Source organism: Onychostoma macrolepis, chromosome 03 (genome assembly GCF_012432095.1).
Source record: "Onychostoma macrolepis isolate SWU-2019 chromosome 03, ASM1243209v1, whole genome shotgun sequence".
In the NCBI taxonomy this organism is placed as follows: Eukaryota; Metazoa; Chordata; class Actinopteri; order Cypriniformes; family Cyprinidae; genus Onychostoma; species Onychostoma macrolepis.
Window position 1 is genome coordinate 40,316,153 of NC_081157.1, and position 17,213 is coordinate 40,333,365.

Below are 17,213 nucleotides of genomic sequence, written 5' to 3' on the forward strand. Positions count from 1 at the left end.
GCTTAGTTAAGTTGTATGCAGTGTCGTTGTGTTGTTTCTTGTTTCTACATTACATATATTGGGTAATAAAATCAGACTACTTTTTAAAACCAGCTTACGTTTGGGTTGCTTTTGACCTAACTTCACATTATAGGTGCATTAAACATTACATTACATTAAGGGTTTCACATTAGGTTCGTAAATGAACTGTAGGTTGTTGTTGTTGTTGTTTTTTATTATTATTTTTTTTTTCGATTTTAATGAAAAGATCATAATTAATTAAATAATTAAAAAAGAAAATTAAAATAAGTCATTTTAAATTAACATCAATCAAAATAAATTTGTTTACCTGCATGTCATGTGACCATTAACCAAAGTGGCAGGTTTTTCTCGCCGTTTCTGCTGTTTGCTCGGTAAAAACTACGCTGTTCTCAGTGGCGAGCGATGGTGTTTTAAAATATTAAGGCAAAGTTCCCACAGGTGTGTTATTTATTATTATTGTTATTATTATTATTATTATTATACATTTTTATGTATCAGCTGCCAGTTAGTGCCAGGAGTCACGATCGGTTGTCGCCGTTTCTGCTGTAAACTAGAGTTTTATTATTTTTTTTAAAGATTTGATGATGCATATTATATACCAGCAAGCAGATTCGACCAGAATATGAACCCATTAAGGTAAATACATAAGCATTTTCCCATAAAGAACATACACATAAGGAGTGGAGCTGTATAGACAGTATATAAGCACGTGTATACTATATACAGGTGTGTAGCCATCATTTCAGAAGTGAGGGGGACATAAATGTTATATATATATATATATATATATATATATACACACATATATATATATATGTACACACAGTGCCTTGAGAAAGTATTCATACCGCTTCATATATGTATGTATATATATATATATATATATATATATATATATATACTATACTGTATATAGGAAAAAAAACACTCTTATTTCTTTCTTTTAATTGGCTTAGAAATCAGATACACTGTTGGACAATGTACTACAAACACTTTTTTTTCATTTTTATCACATATAAGGCAGACTAGTTTCTGTACCGTAATAAATGCTATGTCAAGTAGCACTGAATTGTTCATATACTTTATTTATTACCTGGAGATGATTGAAAAAAAGAATGAAAAATAAACCATATATTGTGGCAATCGTGTGTTTAATGTCTTCATGTTTCCAAAGGTTTCTGCCTTTTATTCAGATAACACAATGATAGCTGGACAATTTTGTCCATATTAGGGATTTCCTGGTAAGTTGTAAGTTATTACTTCTATATGAGTCCGTCTTGCACTTTCTGCACCCTCTGGCTTCATGTATGACTATATATATAAATATGTGACCCTGGACGACAAAACCAGTCTTAAGTGTCAATTTTTCGAAATTTAGATTTATACATCATCTGAAAGCTGAATAAATAATCTTTCCATTGATGTATGGTTTGTTATGATCGGACAATACTTGGCCGAGATACAACTATTTGAATATCTGGAATCTGAGGGTGCAAAAAAATCTAAATATTGAGAAAATTGCCTTTAAAGTTGTCCAAATGAAGTTCTTAGCAATGCATATTACTAATCAAAAATTAAGTTTTGATACATTTATGGTAATAAATTTACAAAATATCTTCATGGAACATGATCTTTACTTAATATCCTAATGATTTTTGGCATAAAAGAAAAATCGATAATTTTGACCCATACAATGTATTTTTGGCTATTGCTACAAATATACCCCAGCGACTTAACACTGGTTTTGTGCTCCAGGGTCACATATATGTATATATATATATATATATATATATACATATCTAACCTTACTGTTGACACATTTCCCTGGTTAAATAAACATTACATTAAAAAGGCCAAATACAATTATATTTTGTATTTTTACACTGTGTAATATTCTGTTTATCAAAACCAATAAATCTCATCAAGTTAGTGTTTTTACATTTATTCCAAAATAATAACAAAAGGCAGTAACAATACAATTTTATTTGTCATGATGTTCAGCTGTTCTTTTTAACTTTACCAGCGGGTGTCGCTGTTGGACAGAATTACTTTATAAAAACTAGTAACTTTTACACTTTTTAATGTCACATTTTGTAATTCTTACGTTGATTTATTTTTGTAATATCGATCATTTTCTCATCCATTTGTTTTTCTCTAAAGAGACTCTGCCTCCCTTGCCTTGACTGATGGCAGGCAAAGCCGTGCTGCAACACACAAACATCAGAAATTCAGTAATCTTATCCTTGCGGCTTTGAGGTTATGTAAATTTTGGCAGGTTATTTTACATTCATTTCATGCATGCAAATTAATAAAGTGATGAATGGAAATTGGGCAGTTCAATTGAGTATAGAATTTTTGTAATAGCTACAAAAATGAAAATGGGCAAATGTGGGATCACCGAGAAATGAAATGTTTTTTTATTACAATTTGTATAGCCACTGTTTTACTACAAATAGCATGCTTAAACTATGGTGAGTGTAGCAAAATGTTTTAACTGTAATACCTTTTTTATACGTTGCAAAACCATGTGTAATTTTCGTAAGTTTTGTTGCAAACAATTTTTACTGTTATTTTATAATGAAAAACAGTAGCAATACGTTTATAATATTTATAGAAAGCATTCATTGTTAGAAAAGATCATTTATGTCATTAACTGTAAATGCTCTAGGCCTACAAGTCTGAGGCATTAATTGTAACATTATTATATACACCAAATATTTTGACCATACTTTCTTCTTTCACAGCAGGAAAACATTTTTTGAGAGACACCAGGACTGCAGCTGACTGGTGCGGTAACAGAAATTGAAATGGATTTTTATTTTTATTTTTTTATAAAAAATTGATGATGCATACTACATACCAACAAGCAGATGAGCACCAAATTAAATCCCTACACAAAGCTGCGTGGGCAGAAAGTTCTCCAGCGGAACTGTTCACTTCTTTCTTGTTTGTGAAAAGATAGGACTGTGAGATGTTCTGGACAGAGCTTGTGGATAAAAACAAGTGGGCTACTGTCGCCATATTTGATTAAGAATTTTTCATCCTTCAGGATCCAACAGTTCACTGTATACAGTTCAAAGGAAAGGATTAATAAAGAGTGAATAAAGATCCTTTAGGATCATAAATAAAAAATCAGTTAAAAATACATTAAAAATCAATAAAAACTTAAGTGTCTCAATTAAAATGGTCTCATGATTATTTTAATATATATTGTGTGTATATATATACACACATTTTATTTTTGGGTCCAATTCTCACTATTACCATACTATTGACTTTTGCCTCAATAAACTCCTTACTCTTCAGGTAGGGTAAGATGTAGAATCACGCATAATAAGGCATAGTATGTGCTTTATGAGTACTAATAAACAGCTAACATAGTAATATGCAAGCAACTAGTTAATAGCTAAAGTGTTACATTAAATAGGCCTACATAAAAAAATAAATGTTTGTGTGTGCGTATAGACAGTATTAGCTAGCGGCAGCTGGGCACTCCTTATCTGTGTGTATGTTCTTTATGGGAAAATACTTATGCAATTTAGCTCACTGGGTTCATATTCTGATCGCATTTGCTTGCTGGTATATAATATACATCATCAAATCTTTTAGTTAAAAATAAAACTGTAGTTTACAGCAGAAACGGCGACAAGCGATTGTGACTCCTGGCACGAACTCTGACAGCTGATACATAATAATAATAATAATAATAATAATAATAATAATAATAATAATAATAATAGTAATACAATTGTGGGAACTTTGCATCATTAAAAAAAAAAAACACCACCGCACGCCACTGAGAACAGTGTAGTTTTTACCGAGCAAACAGCAAAAACAGCGAGAAAAACCGTGGCAGCTGCCAGAAACGACCTGGCGCCACCGGAAGTGGCGCTGTGACCTGCTGCTGCCAGGATTTGTGCCTGCTCAGAGAACCATGAACTTGCAAATGTGATACTTAATTGTTCAAATATTCAAGTACTTCAAGTAGCTAAATATACAGTATTAGATGAAAGATGTTTATGCCTGAATAAGAAGACATGCCTGAATAACGTAAGAAATAACGTGAATTTGTGCACTTTAATGTATTAAAGCCTTCCAAAGCTATAGTGGTTAAATAACCCACAGAGTGATAATTTAAATAAAAATGTATGTGTTCATCAGTACTTGATGCAATGTTGAAATACTTCTTAAACCTGAAATTATTTTTGTAAATCCAGTGGTCAAATGCTGAGAATGTGCACAAAACTGAAGTATAGAAGTGGTAGGCTGTTTTAGAAAGTACATTTTAAAAGATGAAAAAGAGAAATTAGGAAGAATCAATCAATTATGGATAATGTGAATAATATGTAATCAACAAAAAATTAACTGTACTCTGAGTATTTTAAAATGTAATTTAATCTAATTACAAGATACACACGTTTTGGAATCTGATTATGTAATACAGAATCCAATCAGTTACTGCCCAGCTCTGAAAATGGAATTGATGAAAGACTGTACTTTCCACAGTTTAAATGTATGAACAAAAGCCATGGAGTGTGACATAATATCCTGTTTGGTGTCCTAATCAATTTTGCATGTTTCACGGTGGAGATAAGCAAGTGTTTTTGAGTGAATCATTGAATCATTTACTCAACCTGTTCGCTAAATACGCAGTAGTTGTTCACGAACTAAACAAGTCTTTTTCATTTTTAACTTTATTAAAAGTTGCGCATCCACAAATCTACTTAGAGACTGCAGACTGTTTAATTAAGTGTTTAATTAATCGTCGCTTTAAAGATTCAAAATGCAGATTCGTAAGGTACAGTGTAGCACTTTGAATGAGAGGAAAGAGGAAATGCAGGTACATAAAGTGTCATGTGAAACTTGATTCACAGCTCCTGGTAGGATGAACAGCGTTTGTGCTCTACTTGGCAATTCATATCAAAATGACACAATCACTGCAAGTGAGAGGTTATGTCAGTGTGGGAGTGTATGTTTATTATTTACTTTGTGACTTTTGAGAAATTCTTCTATACCTAATATACCCTCTATGCTTCTTCTGCACCTAATGCATATATTTATATCAAATAATAGATGTCTTTATTTTTAGCATAAATAATAAATAGATAGTTTTGCACAATTTCCAACAACTGAGCAAGTTACAGAGATTCTTAAGAATAACAAATATTTTGTAACAACGAGATATGATTGTTTAAAAAAGCAAAGCAACAACAATACATTACTAATACAATCTATGTATCAAAAGCTTTGCAGTAAGATAATATCTCTCTAAATGTATTGGGTGCTGACAGCAAACACCGCATAAATTGACCTAGACTCACGAAAGTACTTCAAATAGCTTAAACACTGAGGTAACAGAATTTTTTTTTTTTTTACACCTGTGAGTGACAGGAACAGTGGAAGAGAAAAAAAATAAAGAAAGAGGGAGGGCATGAGAAGAATGACAGATCTAGACAAACAAGCTTAACCTGAACACACTGCACTGAAGCAGTGACCGATGCACCGCTTTAGACTCTCTGGCTCTGTGAGTATTAAATTTATGTGTCTTTATGTGTGAATACATACGTTTATGTGGTGTTTTACACAGTATTTTTCTATAATTTAGTTTGGGCTTCTCAAAGTTTCTTATAAAAATCTGATCTCTGTGAAGTTCTTGTGTTTATTGTCTCGCAGAGGAATGTAAGAGGAATGCAGTCATCAGAATGTATTTACACACTTCCACCCAGGTTTCTATGCTCTTCATATCCTGAAACTCAGGAGAGAGAGACAGTGAGAGAGGGAGTCCAGGCTTTGCTCAAGTTAAACAGATCAACTTGTTTTTCTTGTTCTTGCGTTTCTCTATTAGGTGTAAACAGAAGATGTGACAGAAGGACGTGCACACATCTAACACACGGTAAGACTTTTAAACCAGACATTTAAATCTTTATATTAATGCCATGGAAACTGACACTTTATATTAATACTAGCAATTTAGGCAACAGGTGTATATTATGATTTTATGGTCACATGCAGATGCTAGTTGTGATGCACATTGGTAACGAATGCTTTCCCCCGAAGGACTGAAAAGTATTCACTCGTCTATAGCAGTGTTCAATGCATTGTAATATCATATCTAAGAGCTATATTTTGTGTCTTGTACCTATTCTTTGCCGATACAATAACATGAAAGTGTAAAGTCATTGAATAGATCTCTGCTAATAATAGCAGCTGTGTTGGAAATCCTGGGCATAGATGCTGCCACTCCTCCTAAACAACACAAGAGTGTTGAGTCAATGCAGTGATTTTGACATGGTGATTGTGTTGAGTTCTTGGAAATTTCGACTTGCAATTTTCAGGAATATAGTCAGGGTCCTAAAATCTGGGGATTCAAAATCTAATCTAAACCTTAAAGTAAAAAGGATTAGGATTTTGAAACATTTCAAACATTAAATCAAGAATTATTATGACATAAAATGGAGAACAGATGTTTTAGATTCTACATTATTTGTGGGTCACTAATCAAATAACTACATTCGTGACATTGATCATGACTTATAGATCATGCCATTTTGTATAACAGTACAAAATGGTAGTTTTTGCCTCCACTGAAGCATGCAATGCTCTATGGATCATCTCATGCTGTAGAACATGATCACTCATTTTTGCACAAACCTATTATGCGCTTTTCATTTATTTATTTCCAACCATTCATACATTTTGCAAACTGCTTGTCCTATATAGGGCTGTGGAGAAACTGGAAAATACATACAAGAAAGTAATTTTTAACAAGTGGTCTCAGACTATGAAATCCATCTGTAAAAGTTGAATTGTACATTTTTAATGAGTTATTGTTCACCAGTTATTGTTTTTTTTTAACTGTTAACATCCTGAAAAGAAATAGTCAGAGACTCTGTAACAGTGACCCCACAACTAAGAAGCTAATTGTGACCCTGGACCACAAAACCAGTCTTAAGTGTCAATTTTTCAAAATTGAGATTTATACATAATCTGAAAGCTGATGTATGGTTTGTTAGGATCGGACAATATTTGGCCGAGATACAACTATTTGAAAATCTGGAATCTGAGGGTGCAAGAGAATCCAAATATTGAGAAAATCGCCTTTAAACTTGTCCAAATGAAGTTCTTAGCAATGCATATAACTAATCAAAAATGAAGTTTTGATATATTTATGGTAAGAAATTTACAAAATATCTTTATGGAACATGATCTTGATTTAATATCCTAATGATTTTTGGCATAAAAGGAAAATCGATCATTTTGACCCATACAATGTATTTTTGGCTATTGCTACAAATATACCCCAGCGACTTAACACTGGTTTTGTGCTCCAGGGTCACAATTGATCTGACAAACGCTTATTGGTTTCTGCTAGTTGGAGGCCATAGCTGTGACTGAGCTAATGTGCAGTAATGTATTGGTTATGTGTGGAATGTCAACCTTCTTTATCCCAGAGTCTTAAACAACGAAGGAGTGAAACTCTCAAGCAATCCTGCCAAGACCAGATTTACAAAAAAGCCATTCATTGAGTTTGTTTGGCAAAAAAAGAAAAATCAGGCGTGTCTTAATTATAGGGAGTTGTGGCAGCCCAAGTCCTAAAGCTTATTTTATTAAACCATCAAACCATATAAAGAGATTCTCTCAGGCTCCTTGGCATAGTAGTCTCACTTCTTTGTCTGCCTGCCAGCTCAGTTGAATGAAATTCTGTCTTCAGTTTCTGATGCTTTCTCCCCAATAGTCCACTACCCTATAGTCCTCTTTCATAATTGGGTTGTGGTTGCGTAATGCTGTTTAACTGAAAGTTTAGTTGACCAAGGAATTGCAGGTAAAATTTAAGTAGATTTAAAAATTCAGACATTATTTGTTCTCTTAAATGCATTTGAAAAGCCGCATACCTGTCCAAGCTTTCCATGGTTTTGTTGTTCTTGTGACTCATCAGTGTTGAGCCAAACCAGACCTGACATTGACTGTGTGTGAGCAGGTGACCAGGTAAAGCTGTCAATTGGATGACAGGAATTTTTAATCACTGTCTGTATAACTTCCTTTGTTTTTTGTCTTTTCCATCTTCATTATTTCACTATCTAAGATGGCTGCTCCCCAAGTTATCCCCAGGAGACAGTCTAAGTCTACAAACAACACAGCTGCTAACTCACATCCCATAGGTGTAAATGCATGTGTGTATATGTCTACTTTCTGTTTTATTAAATATATACATAATGACAATACATGTTTTTGACTATTTATGTAAATTTACACACACACACATTGGTATTGGTGGTTTACGGGGACTTTCCATAGGCGTAATGGTTTTTATACTGTACAAACTGTATTTTCTATCGCCCTACACCTACCCCATTTTTTGATTTTCAAAACAAAATAATTTAGTATGTTTTTTAAGCCTTTTGAATTATGGGGACATAGGCAGTGTCCTCATAAACCACCTTCACATTGTAATACCTCTGTCACACCCATGTATATGTATATATATTTACATATAAATATGATATTTAATTGCTCTATATTTGCTTATCTTAGTAAATGGAGGAGACAGAGTCAAAACAGATACTCATCTGATGCATGCACAGAGAGAAGTTGTAAGTATGACTTAAATAGGACACTTCCTGTTAAATAGAATGCAGACCTGAAAAAATAAAATTGAGTTTTGTAATAGAAGAGACCAGGGCCAGTTGTCACACTTGTTACACATTGTGAATATTTCAGAAGGTTATTTGCTTCTTTAAAAATAGGGTGTATAAACACACCCTAAAGTATTTTGCAATCATTTTCAACATTATTGTATAGAAAAAAAGTACAGTTCATTGAATGCATGTCACCTTTATGACAACGGGCGCTTATGTAGTTGGACTTATTGCTTAAAACCGTACAATTTCCACCATTTTTCTATCCCCCTCTCATAGGAGTTGGTGAATCGCTGTTTTGCTGATGTGGAGTGTTTCATGGCCCGTCTGCAGGAGACAGCAGAGGCTAAGAACATTCTAGAGCAACAGAGCATTAAGAAGAACAGCAAAAAGAAGAAAAGCAAGAAGAAGAAAGAGCAGGATGGTAAGAGAGACGCCCCCGATGATCTCCATTATTCACAAGCCTGTCCAAGACCTTCAGAAACATAGTAAATCATAAATCATCTATGTTTGTAGATGGTCCTATGACACAAAGGGTGACGCCGCCATCAAAACAAGAGTTTGTGGATATATTTCAGAAGATTAAATATTCTCTCTGTCTACTGGTAAGGAGACGAATTCGACAAGTCTTACTAAACCTTGCCTTTCATTCCCCCCAAAAGGGAGGTGTCTAATTTTCTCTCCAGTTATTGTTTTGCAGTTTTGCTTGGGTAGTAGAGCACAAATGACGTATTTAAGAATTTCATAAAACTGATGTGCTTGACCCGTGTGTGTGTGTGTGTGTGTGTGTGTGTGTGTGTGTGTGTGTCTCTGTTGTAGGATCGCCTGAAGACGAAAATCTCAGAGCCAACCTCAGAGGAACTCTTGCACTATGTCTTCATCCCTTTGCACTTGGTAAGAGTATTACACACACACACACACACACACACACACACAGTATATATACAGAGAAACACACCCAAACTCTAACATTCATATGCCTAATTCAAAAACTATTAGTATATTAGAACATAGAATTGGCAACGTAGGTATAACTTTCTCTAACTTAATTTAGAAGAGAACAGAGGTTACTTTTTCCACAAAGTAAGGAAAGAATTTGTAATTGCCATATGGTGTATATGGTTTGTTGTGTGTTCACCAGATGGTAAAGACCACAGGTGGTCCTGAGTTGGCAGCAACAGTCTCCAGTCCCGCTATGACCAGTGGAGCAATCTCCCTACTACAGCAGAACCTTAATGAACAAGAGAAACCACTGTGGAAGTTACTCGGCCCAAACTGGACCATGCCATAGTCAGTAACAAAACTGTAGAATTTGAATTTGAATGAAAATTATACTATTATAATCAGGGCCGTTTCTAGCCATTTTGACGCCCTAGGCGAAATCCTATTAGCGCCCCCATCCAACTCCCACACCCAATAGATAATTAATATTACATACAGAATAACATAAAACTGATTATGTAAACACTCAAATCTTAAATAACATTTATACATTTACAAATTATATTTGTAGGCCTATAGGCTATAGGTTTTATATAAATTGGTTGTCATAGTAACAACACTAATTTGTGGAAATTCAGCACATTGTGAGTTCCACAAATCTGAAGGCATTAGGCCTATTTGTAAATTGACTGCTAAGATAAAACATTTTGCACAGTTTGTTATCTGTGACACCATTATAGTCACTGGATGCCTGTATAGCTCTATGTTACAATCCCTAGTTGCTAAGAAATTGTCATCACACATAAATTGTGCGAATTAATTGATTCAGCATTTCGACACTTCCATCAGGATGCGTTAAATTTGACAAAGTGGTTTAATAAAGTATGTATTGATCTTAATTGTATTGATTTTAATTGTATGTAAAAGTTTTATATGTAAATATTACATGACGCACTGAACCTTTAACGATGCATTGGTGCAAAAACGCACAACTTTTAGACCAGTTTCACATGAAACATGATTTCTCGAACTTGCACGGCAAAAAAAAAAAAAGCCATACCTTGCCAAAACACTGACAGAACCCATTGTTCTAATGGCTTTGTTGAGGGATCCAAATCCAAATGCAAACTTTGCATGCAACAATCAGAGGCAGCAATTGACAGCGCTCTGATCCAATGGCATACAGGCATTGTCAGAATGACAGTCCTCTCTAGCCCAATGATGTTGGGGGATCCAGTGGGGGCGGCAATCATATTTCAGGGTGTCCGTGACACTCTTGATCACAACCCTGTTAAAATGTAGCGGCAGTACGTGCGCTCATTGGCGCCCCTCCAGCTGGTGGCGCTCTAGGCGACCGCCTAGCTTGCCTATGCCTAGAAACGGTACTGATTATAATACATGACCATAAAGATACCTGCTTTGAGTTTGAACCTCACTTATAAATGGATAGTTCACCCAAAATGCACATTCTGTCATTATTTACTCACCCTAATATTGTTCCAAACCTGAAAACTTTATTTTCATTGCACAAAAAATCTAGAGCACAACATAAGTTACTCTTTTCTATAACACAGTCCTGCATCTTTAAAAAAAAAAAAATAGCTGATTTACAAAAAAAAAGGCTTTGATTATGCTAAAAATATATATATATATATATATATATATATATATATATATATATATATATATATATACCGTATTGACTCGAATATAAGACGATGTTTTTTCTTGAAAATACATCTGAAAAAAACGCGGTCGTCTTATATTCAGGGTTTAGACTTTGACATGTCAATAATATACCCACAAAATAGTTGGCGCCAAACACGCTTAAAACGAGTGTGCCATGAAATATGTAATGTAATGTGTGTTGTAAAGATCGCGAGTGAAAACAAAAGAAAAAGAAAAGCTTACAGCGGCACGAGTCCTGGCTGTCATGTAACTTCCTCTGTAAGTGATTTTAAATCATAAGACAGTACCCAGATTTGAAGACTACAATAAGATTTCACTTCTACTGATAATAACATTTTTGTAGGCTACTATGAGATGGATAGCCTAAATGTTATATAATTCAAATGGGCTACCTGTTATTTCAATGGTATATCAAAAAGTGTGTATTTTTCAATGTCATTGTTGGTACATTTTACCAGTATTCACCAGACTTTCAAAACAAAAATTAAAATAGGAAAAATATGCAATTTGAAAATAATTTAAGAAAAAGTTTTACAGAGAGAGAAAAAAACAAACAAACAAACAAAAAAAAGATTTGGTTTTCAAAAAGCCTTTTTCCAAAAGGTACATCTGGAAAAAGGGTGTCGTCTTATAATCAGGGTCGTTTTATATTCGGGACAATACTACAATATTCGGGTATTAAAAAACAAAAACTATATATATATATTAAAATTGTCTAAAATATAAATTAAATAACGTGAATACATATCAGCCTTAATGCACTTATTGTCACGGTGCACACAGCAGGGAGGAACGAGGAACACGCAGACAAGGATAAACTCAAATTAACAATCTTTAATGTTGACATCAGGGCAAGACAAGGCAGGGCAAGGCAAGAATACCGGGGAGTAACGAGTAGACCAGACCAAAACTAACTGAAAAGGCATGAACTAAATACACATGATAATTACTGATAATTACTAAAACACAGCTGGACAGACTTAACTAATAATCACACTTAACAAGGACAGGAACACAAGTGAAATAAGGACACAAGTGGCAGGAACACATGACACACAACAGAGGACTGACACTTATTAAAATAACAAAATTAGTTGAATTTAGTATTCAAAATATATTATTTAACTTACAATCTGCAAAGGAGTGGAAAAATATGTTCAAATACGCCATTTGATGTCAAATAACTTTACATAAACATAACCAAATAAGCTTTTTTCACAAAATATGTAATTTTCTGTTTCTGTCACAGGCCATAATTCTAACTTTGAAATCACGATTAGGCATAAAGTAATGTCTTCATAATCATTCATACATGTCAAAATCGGCTGGGAATTGAACAAATAGTTGCAACATGGCTCAGAGGAAGATAGGAATCATGTCTGGTTATTATTGGCTAAGATTTATTCACCTTACAAATTGCTATTGAAAGCAAAATGCTATGAAAAGCTCATAATTTTTGAGAAAGTGTGACATTCTAGAGCAAAACAGGCACTATTTTTTTTAAATCAGCACCCCAAAATGAGTAAGAAACAAGTATTGGATTTCATTCAGCAAATATGATGCAGGGTGGTGTAGTATTATATTTAAAGGTAAAAGTGTGTTTGAGCTTCAAAAAGAAAGGAAAATGCTCTATTTTGCAACGGTAAGGCTTTAACTAATAAAGATTGGTTAGTTAACTCCAGTGTGTGTTTGTCAGCTCTCATCTCACCGAGATTGTGCCTCAATACAAACCTGTCTTTCTGGATGGTTGGCAGCTGATGGCCATAGACATGCATGGACAACCCATTGAGGACCCCATAGAGTCCCAGCACAAACATGAAGCCCTTATGCAGACTCAGCAGGTATGCAGCCCCTCATTCACTGATATAAACACAGCCACAATACAAACCACCTTTAATTCCTTCCTTTCTTTTTCCACATGTCATTGATCAGGCACGTCTAACTGTATACCAGGAGGAACATGACGGGTTAGTACTGACCAGTCAGCTGTGTGTGTCTTTGCGATGCCACTTTGTTTCATTGTGTGTGTGTGTGATTTTGGTTTAGGATGGAAGACTCCCTGCCTCCTCATGAAGAAAGGCTGTACCGTTGCAGTTATGACTTTGTGGCACGAAACAGTAGTGAACTCTCAGTATTACAAGGAGAAACTCTGGAGGTATCTTGCATTGACATACACACAAGCACGGCTTCCCTTTCCATTTTGATTTATATTTTGTACTTATTTTAATTCACATGTACACTACTATTCAAAACTATACTATTAAAATATTAAAATATGAATTATTATATAAAAATATTTAAAATGTACTGAAATGTCAAGTTGACAAGCAAAATGAGGATGGGTTCTCATCCACCAATTTTTTTTATTTATTTTTTTATTTTGACAAACACTCGTTTTACCCTTTGTCTGTCTCTGTGTGTCGTATCCTCTCTGTCTTAGGTGTTAGAGTCATCAAAGCGATGGTGGAAATGTAAGAATGAATACGACCAAATTGGTTTTGTTCCACATAATATCCTCGAGCCAATCAATCATGCAGAAGTTGACACTTCCAACGTAGTAATGCGCAACCAGTCAATGGTAAAGGCATCATGTGCTCACATATGTAATTAGCAACAAACCCACATGCTAATTCAGAAACTAATTCCTATCATATTTTCATAGAAAGCACCTATTCCTCCCCCGGGAGGAGGAAGAGTCTCCTGTGTTCTACCCAGTTCCGCAGGCAAAAATGCTTTCCACCTTGATCCACGCCCTCACAGTATGCCACCAATTGGAGATGACGGAGACAAAGGTATTGTTTCTTACAACATTATTTCAAAATTAGTCACCTCTAAGTATTTAATAAATGCATTTTCAAAGTATGATTACAAAGACAATGCTTCTGGAGTAAAAGTTAAATACCTCGAGGTTATGGAGGATGGTAAAGTCATTATTTATCAGTATTGTATGCAAGCAAGTAAACGGCTTAGTGTCCTTCTGAAAATGATTTTGCATTTTATTCATAAACATCTGACTGATTGGCTTTTGATTGGTCAATTGTAACATTCTTCAGTCAAATATGTTTGTATAATGTCCACTAAACTGTATGTTTGACCATTTGTGCACATGTTTTTTAACAATATACTAGTTTCTTGTAGCATTCTGTGGATTCTTTTTTCTTCACATAATTAAATTATTATCTTAATTATTAATTATTCTCTTAATATTATTATTAAATTCAAATATTAGTATTTATTATATAGTAAGCCTTAATAAATATTGTTTATTTATATGTATGCATTTATTCATTTGGTAAATGGTTGTTTTAAGACTCATCTGATCAGTATCATACAATAAACTCTTTCAGAATTATACTAGTTTTATTTTAGTATTATTTATATACTCTTATAGTTTTATTCATATTTTAATTTAGCTTTTATTATTAGATTTTCATTTTTTTATTCAAAGAAATGTGTTAGTTTTTGTCATTTTATCAGTTTTTGTTTTTAAATGATTTATATATAGCTTTAATTAATTGTTATTTCTGTTTTAAATTTGGAATTTTAGTACTTCAAATTAAACATATTTATTGCAGTTAGGTGCCAAGGCAACAGGGTTTTAAGTGTACGTTTTTCATCTAATGTATATATTTAGTTTAATTACCAAAAACTATATTTCATAGTTTTAGTGAAAAATAACAACACTGAATGATAAGAGACCCCTTTGGGATTTTTTTATAATGACCGACTGACTGTACATTATCCCTCATATGTGACCCTGGACCACCAAATCAGTCATAAGTAGCTCAGGTATATTTGTAGCAATAACCAACAATACATTGTATGGGTCAAAATGATCGATTTTTCTTTAATGCCAAAAATCATTAGGATATTAATTAAAGATCATATTTAATTTAGTAAATTTCCGTAAATATATCAAAACCTAATTTTTGATTAGTAATATGCATTGCTAAGAACTTCATTTGGACAACTTTAAAGGTGATTTTCTCAATATTTTGATTTTTTTTTGGCACCCTCAGATTCCAGATTTTCAAATAGTTGTATCTCAGCCAAATATTGCCCTATCCTAAAAAAAACATACATCAATGGAAAGCTTATTAGCCCTTATGACTGGTTTTGTGGTCCAGGGTCACATATACCATATCAGAGATATCAGTCATAAATGTCCACTTTTAAAATGTATATTTTATTTGATTTCTTACTGTAATATTTATATGTGTTAACAGTATTTTTGATGAATGATGAGCTCTTGCAACGATTGGCCAATGGTAAATCAGCATCAATACGCCCAGTGGTAATTAACAAAGCAAATGAGACAACCGCACCGCTGGACTATCACTCCCCTCCAGATGAGGTTCAGGGGTGGCTCAGGGCCAAAGGCTTCAATGATTAGTGAGTAAAATACACACATCACAATCTGGAGTTGAAACTGATGTAAGACCTTTGCTCATGTTGTAATCTCTATCTGTGTCTCAGCACCGTACACAGTCTGGGTGTCCTAACGGGAGCTCAGCTCTTCTCTCTGAATAAGGAGGAGCTGCGTTCTGTTTGTCCAGAAGAGGGAACCAGAGTCTACAGCCAGATCATGGTGCAGAAAGCACTGCTTGAGGTAAATCACACACTCCCAGACACATTCTCACAAAATACCTCTCATGCCTTCTCATTTTCCCCTCTGGCAATTTCAGTTGTCAGACCTGATAATAGAAATAATTAATAGAAATGGGCTCTTCTGTCAGTCAGCTTCGACTGGGGATAGTAAGTGTGAATTCTTATGAGGTCTGAGACCACATTAAAAATTTATTGGGGAAAAAAAATATAAAAAGTTCTCTCTCTCTTTAATTTAAGATAAGAAATAAACAGTTTTATGATTTTGAAAAATCTAAATATTAAACAACAACAAAAAAAACATTGACTTAAAATGAAGAACTTTTCATTTCAATTAAATCTTATCTAGGCTGCATCAATATGTCAATAATTAAAATATAGTGAAATAGAAGCACTTTCACTAACAGTATAAAAGTCATGTGTCAAAAACATTTCAAAGTTGATTTGTCTCAGTGAATGTTTGAGGTGACTGAAATCACTGAACAAAAAGAAGGGATATTAGCAGAAATAAATTATGATTCTCTACATGTCTATCTTCTCATTGCTCTGTTTCAGGATAAGCGGAAGGCCACTGAGTTGGAGGCCATAATGAAGAAACAGAAGATGAAAGTTGATCTGAAAGCAGAGGATGGAGAATTTTAATGGATATCACTTTCACTCACACTCACACATTCAGACATGCATTTATGCTAAGACTTTAACAGACAATAATGATCTTTGTTGGTTTTACGTCATTGATAATAGATATATTTCATCATTACCACTCATCATATAGAAATCAACCCTGTATATTCCTTTATGTATTGTATTTTAACTATAAATAAAATTAATTAATTAAAATACTGACGGTATTCATATTTTATTAATCATATTCATTTTTTCTTAAGTGTACCCCATAATGCAACTGCACACAACCTGACCTTTCTATTGTTAGTTTGATGAACTGAAAGTAATTTTATCATCTTTTTAATTTATTGCTTGATTATACTACAAGTTCAGGGCATTTTCACAAAAAAAAAGGAAAATGATAACTGGACATGACTTGATTAAATAAATTTAAAATGTAATGAGGTCAAGTGGCAGCATACCACACTGTATAAAAGTAAAAGGTTTGAAAACATTTTTTAAAGACCTGCCACTCAGGAAGCCAAAAAAGCAAAAAGAGATGCACTTAGGCTATAAGGAGGCAGACATATTATTTTTTACATTTTAAGTAAAAGAACATGTGTATTATTACAGGGTTTAAAAAAACTTTTTAGTATCAATAAAAGTCAGATTGCAGGTTTTTACAAGTCTGTTTTTATCAAAACAATAAAGGGT

The 17,213-nt window shown here is 33.7% G+C and overlaps 1 protein-coding gene across 3 annotated transcripts; it reads left to right on the forward strand.

Moving 5' to 3' along the window:
- Window positions 1-3,933: 3,933 nt before the first annotated feature.
- eps8l1a (eps8 like 1a) lies at window positions 3,934-16,675 on the forward strand. Of its 3 annotated transcripts, XM_058768426.1 has the most exons (18): window positions 3,934-4,071; window positions 5,407-5,545; window positions 5,695-5,747; window positions 5,867-5,914; window positions 8,105-8,192; window positions 8,554-8,612; window positions 8,937-9,081; window positions 9,174-9,262; window positions 9,477-9,551; window positions 9,799-9,947; window positions 12,985-13,129; window positions 13,221-13,255; window positions 13,335-13,443; window positions 13,729-13,866; window positions 13,951-14,080; window positions 15,515-15,680; window positions 15,765-15,897; window positions 16,449-16,675. In XM_058768426.1, exons 5-18 carry the CDS (start codon window positions 8,105-8,107, stop codon window positions 16,533-16,535), a joined length of 1,548 nt encoding a protein of 515 aa, XP_058624409.1. In that variant the 5' UTR covers window positions 3,934-4,071; window positions 5,407-5,545; window positions 5,695-5,747; window positions 5,867-5,914; the 3' UTR covers window positions 16,536-16,675. The 3 variants fall into 3 exon arrangements, with proteins under 3 accessions (XP_058624409.1, XP_058624407.1, XP_058624408.1); XM_058768424.1 differs by lacking the exon at window positions 5,695-5,747; XM_058768425.1 differs by lacking the exons at window positions 3,934-4,071; window positions 5,695-5,747 and having other exon boundaries at window positions 5,398-5,545.
- The last annotated feature ends 538 nt before the right edge of the window (window positions 16,676-17,213 follow it).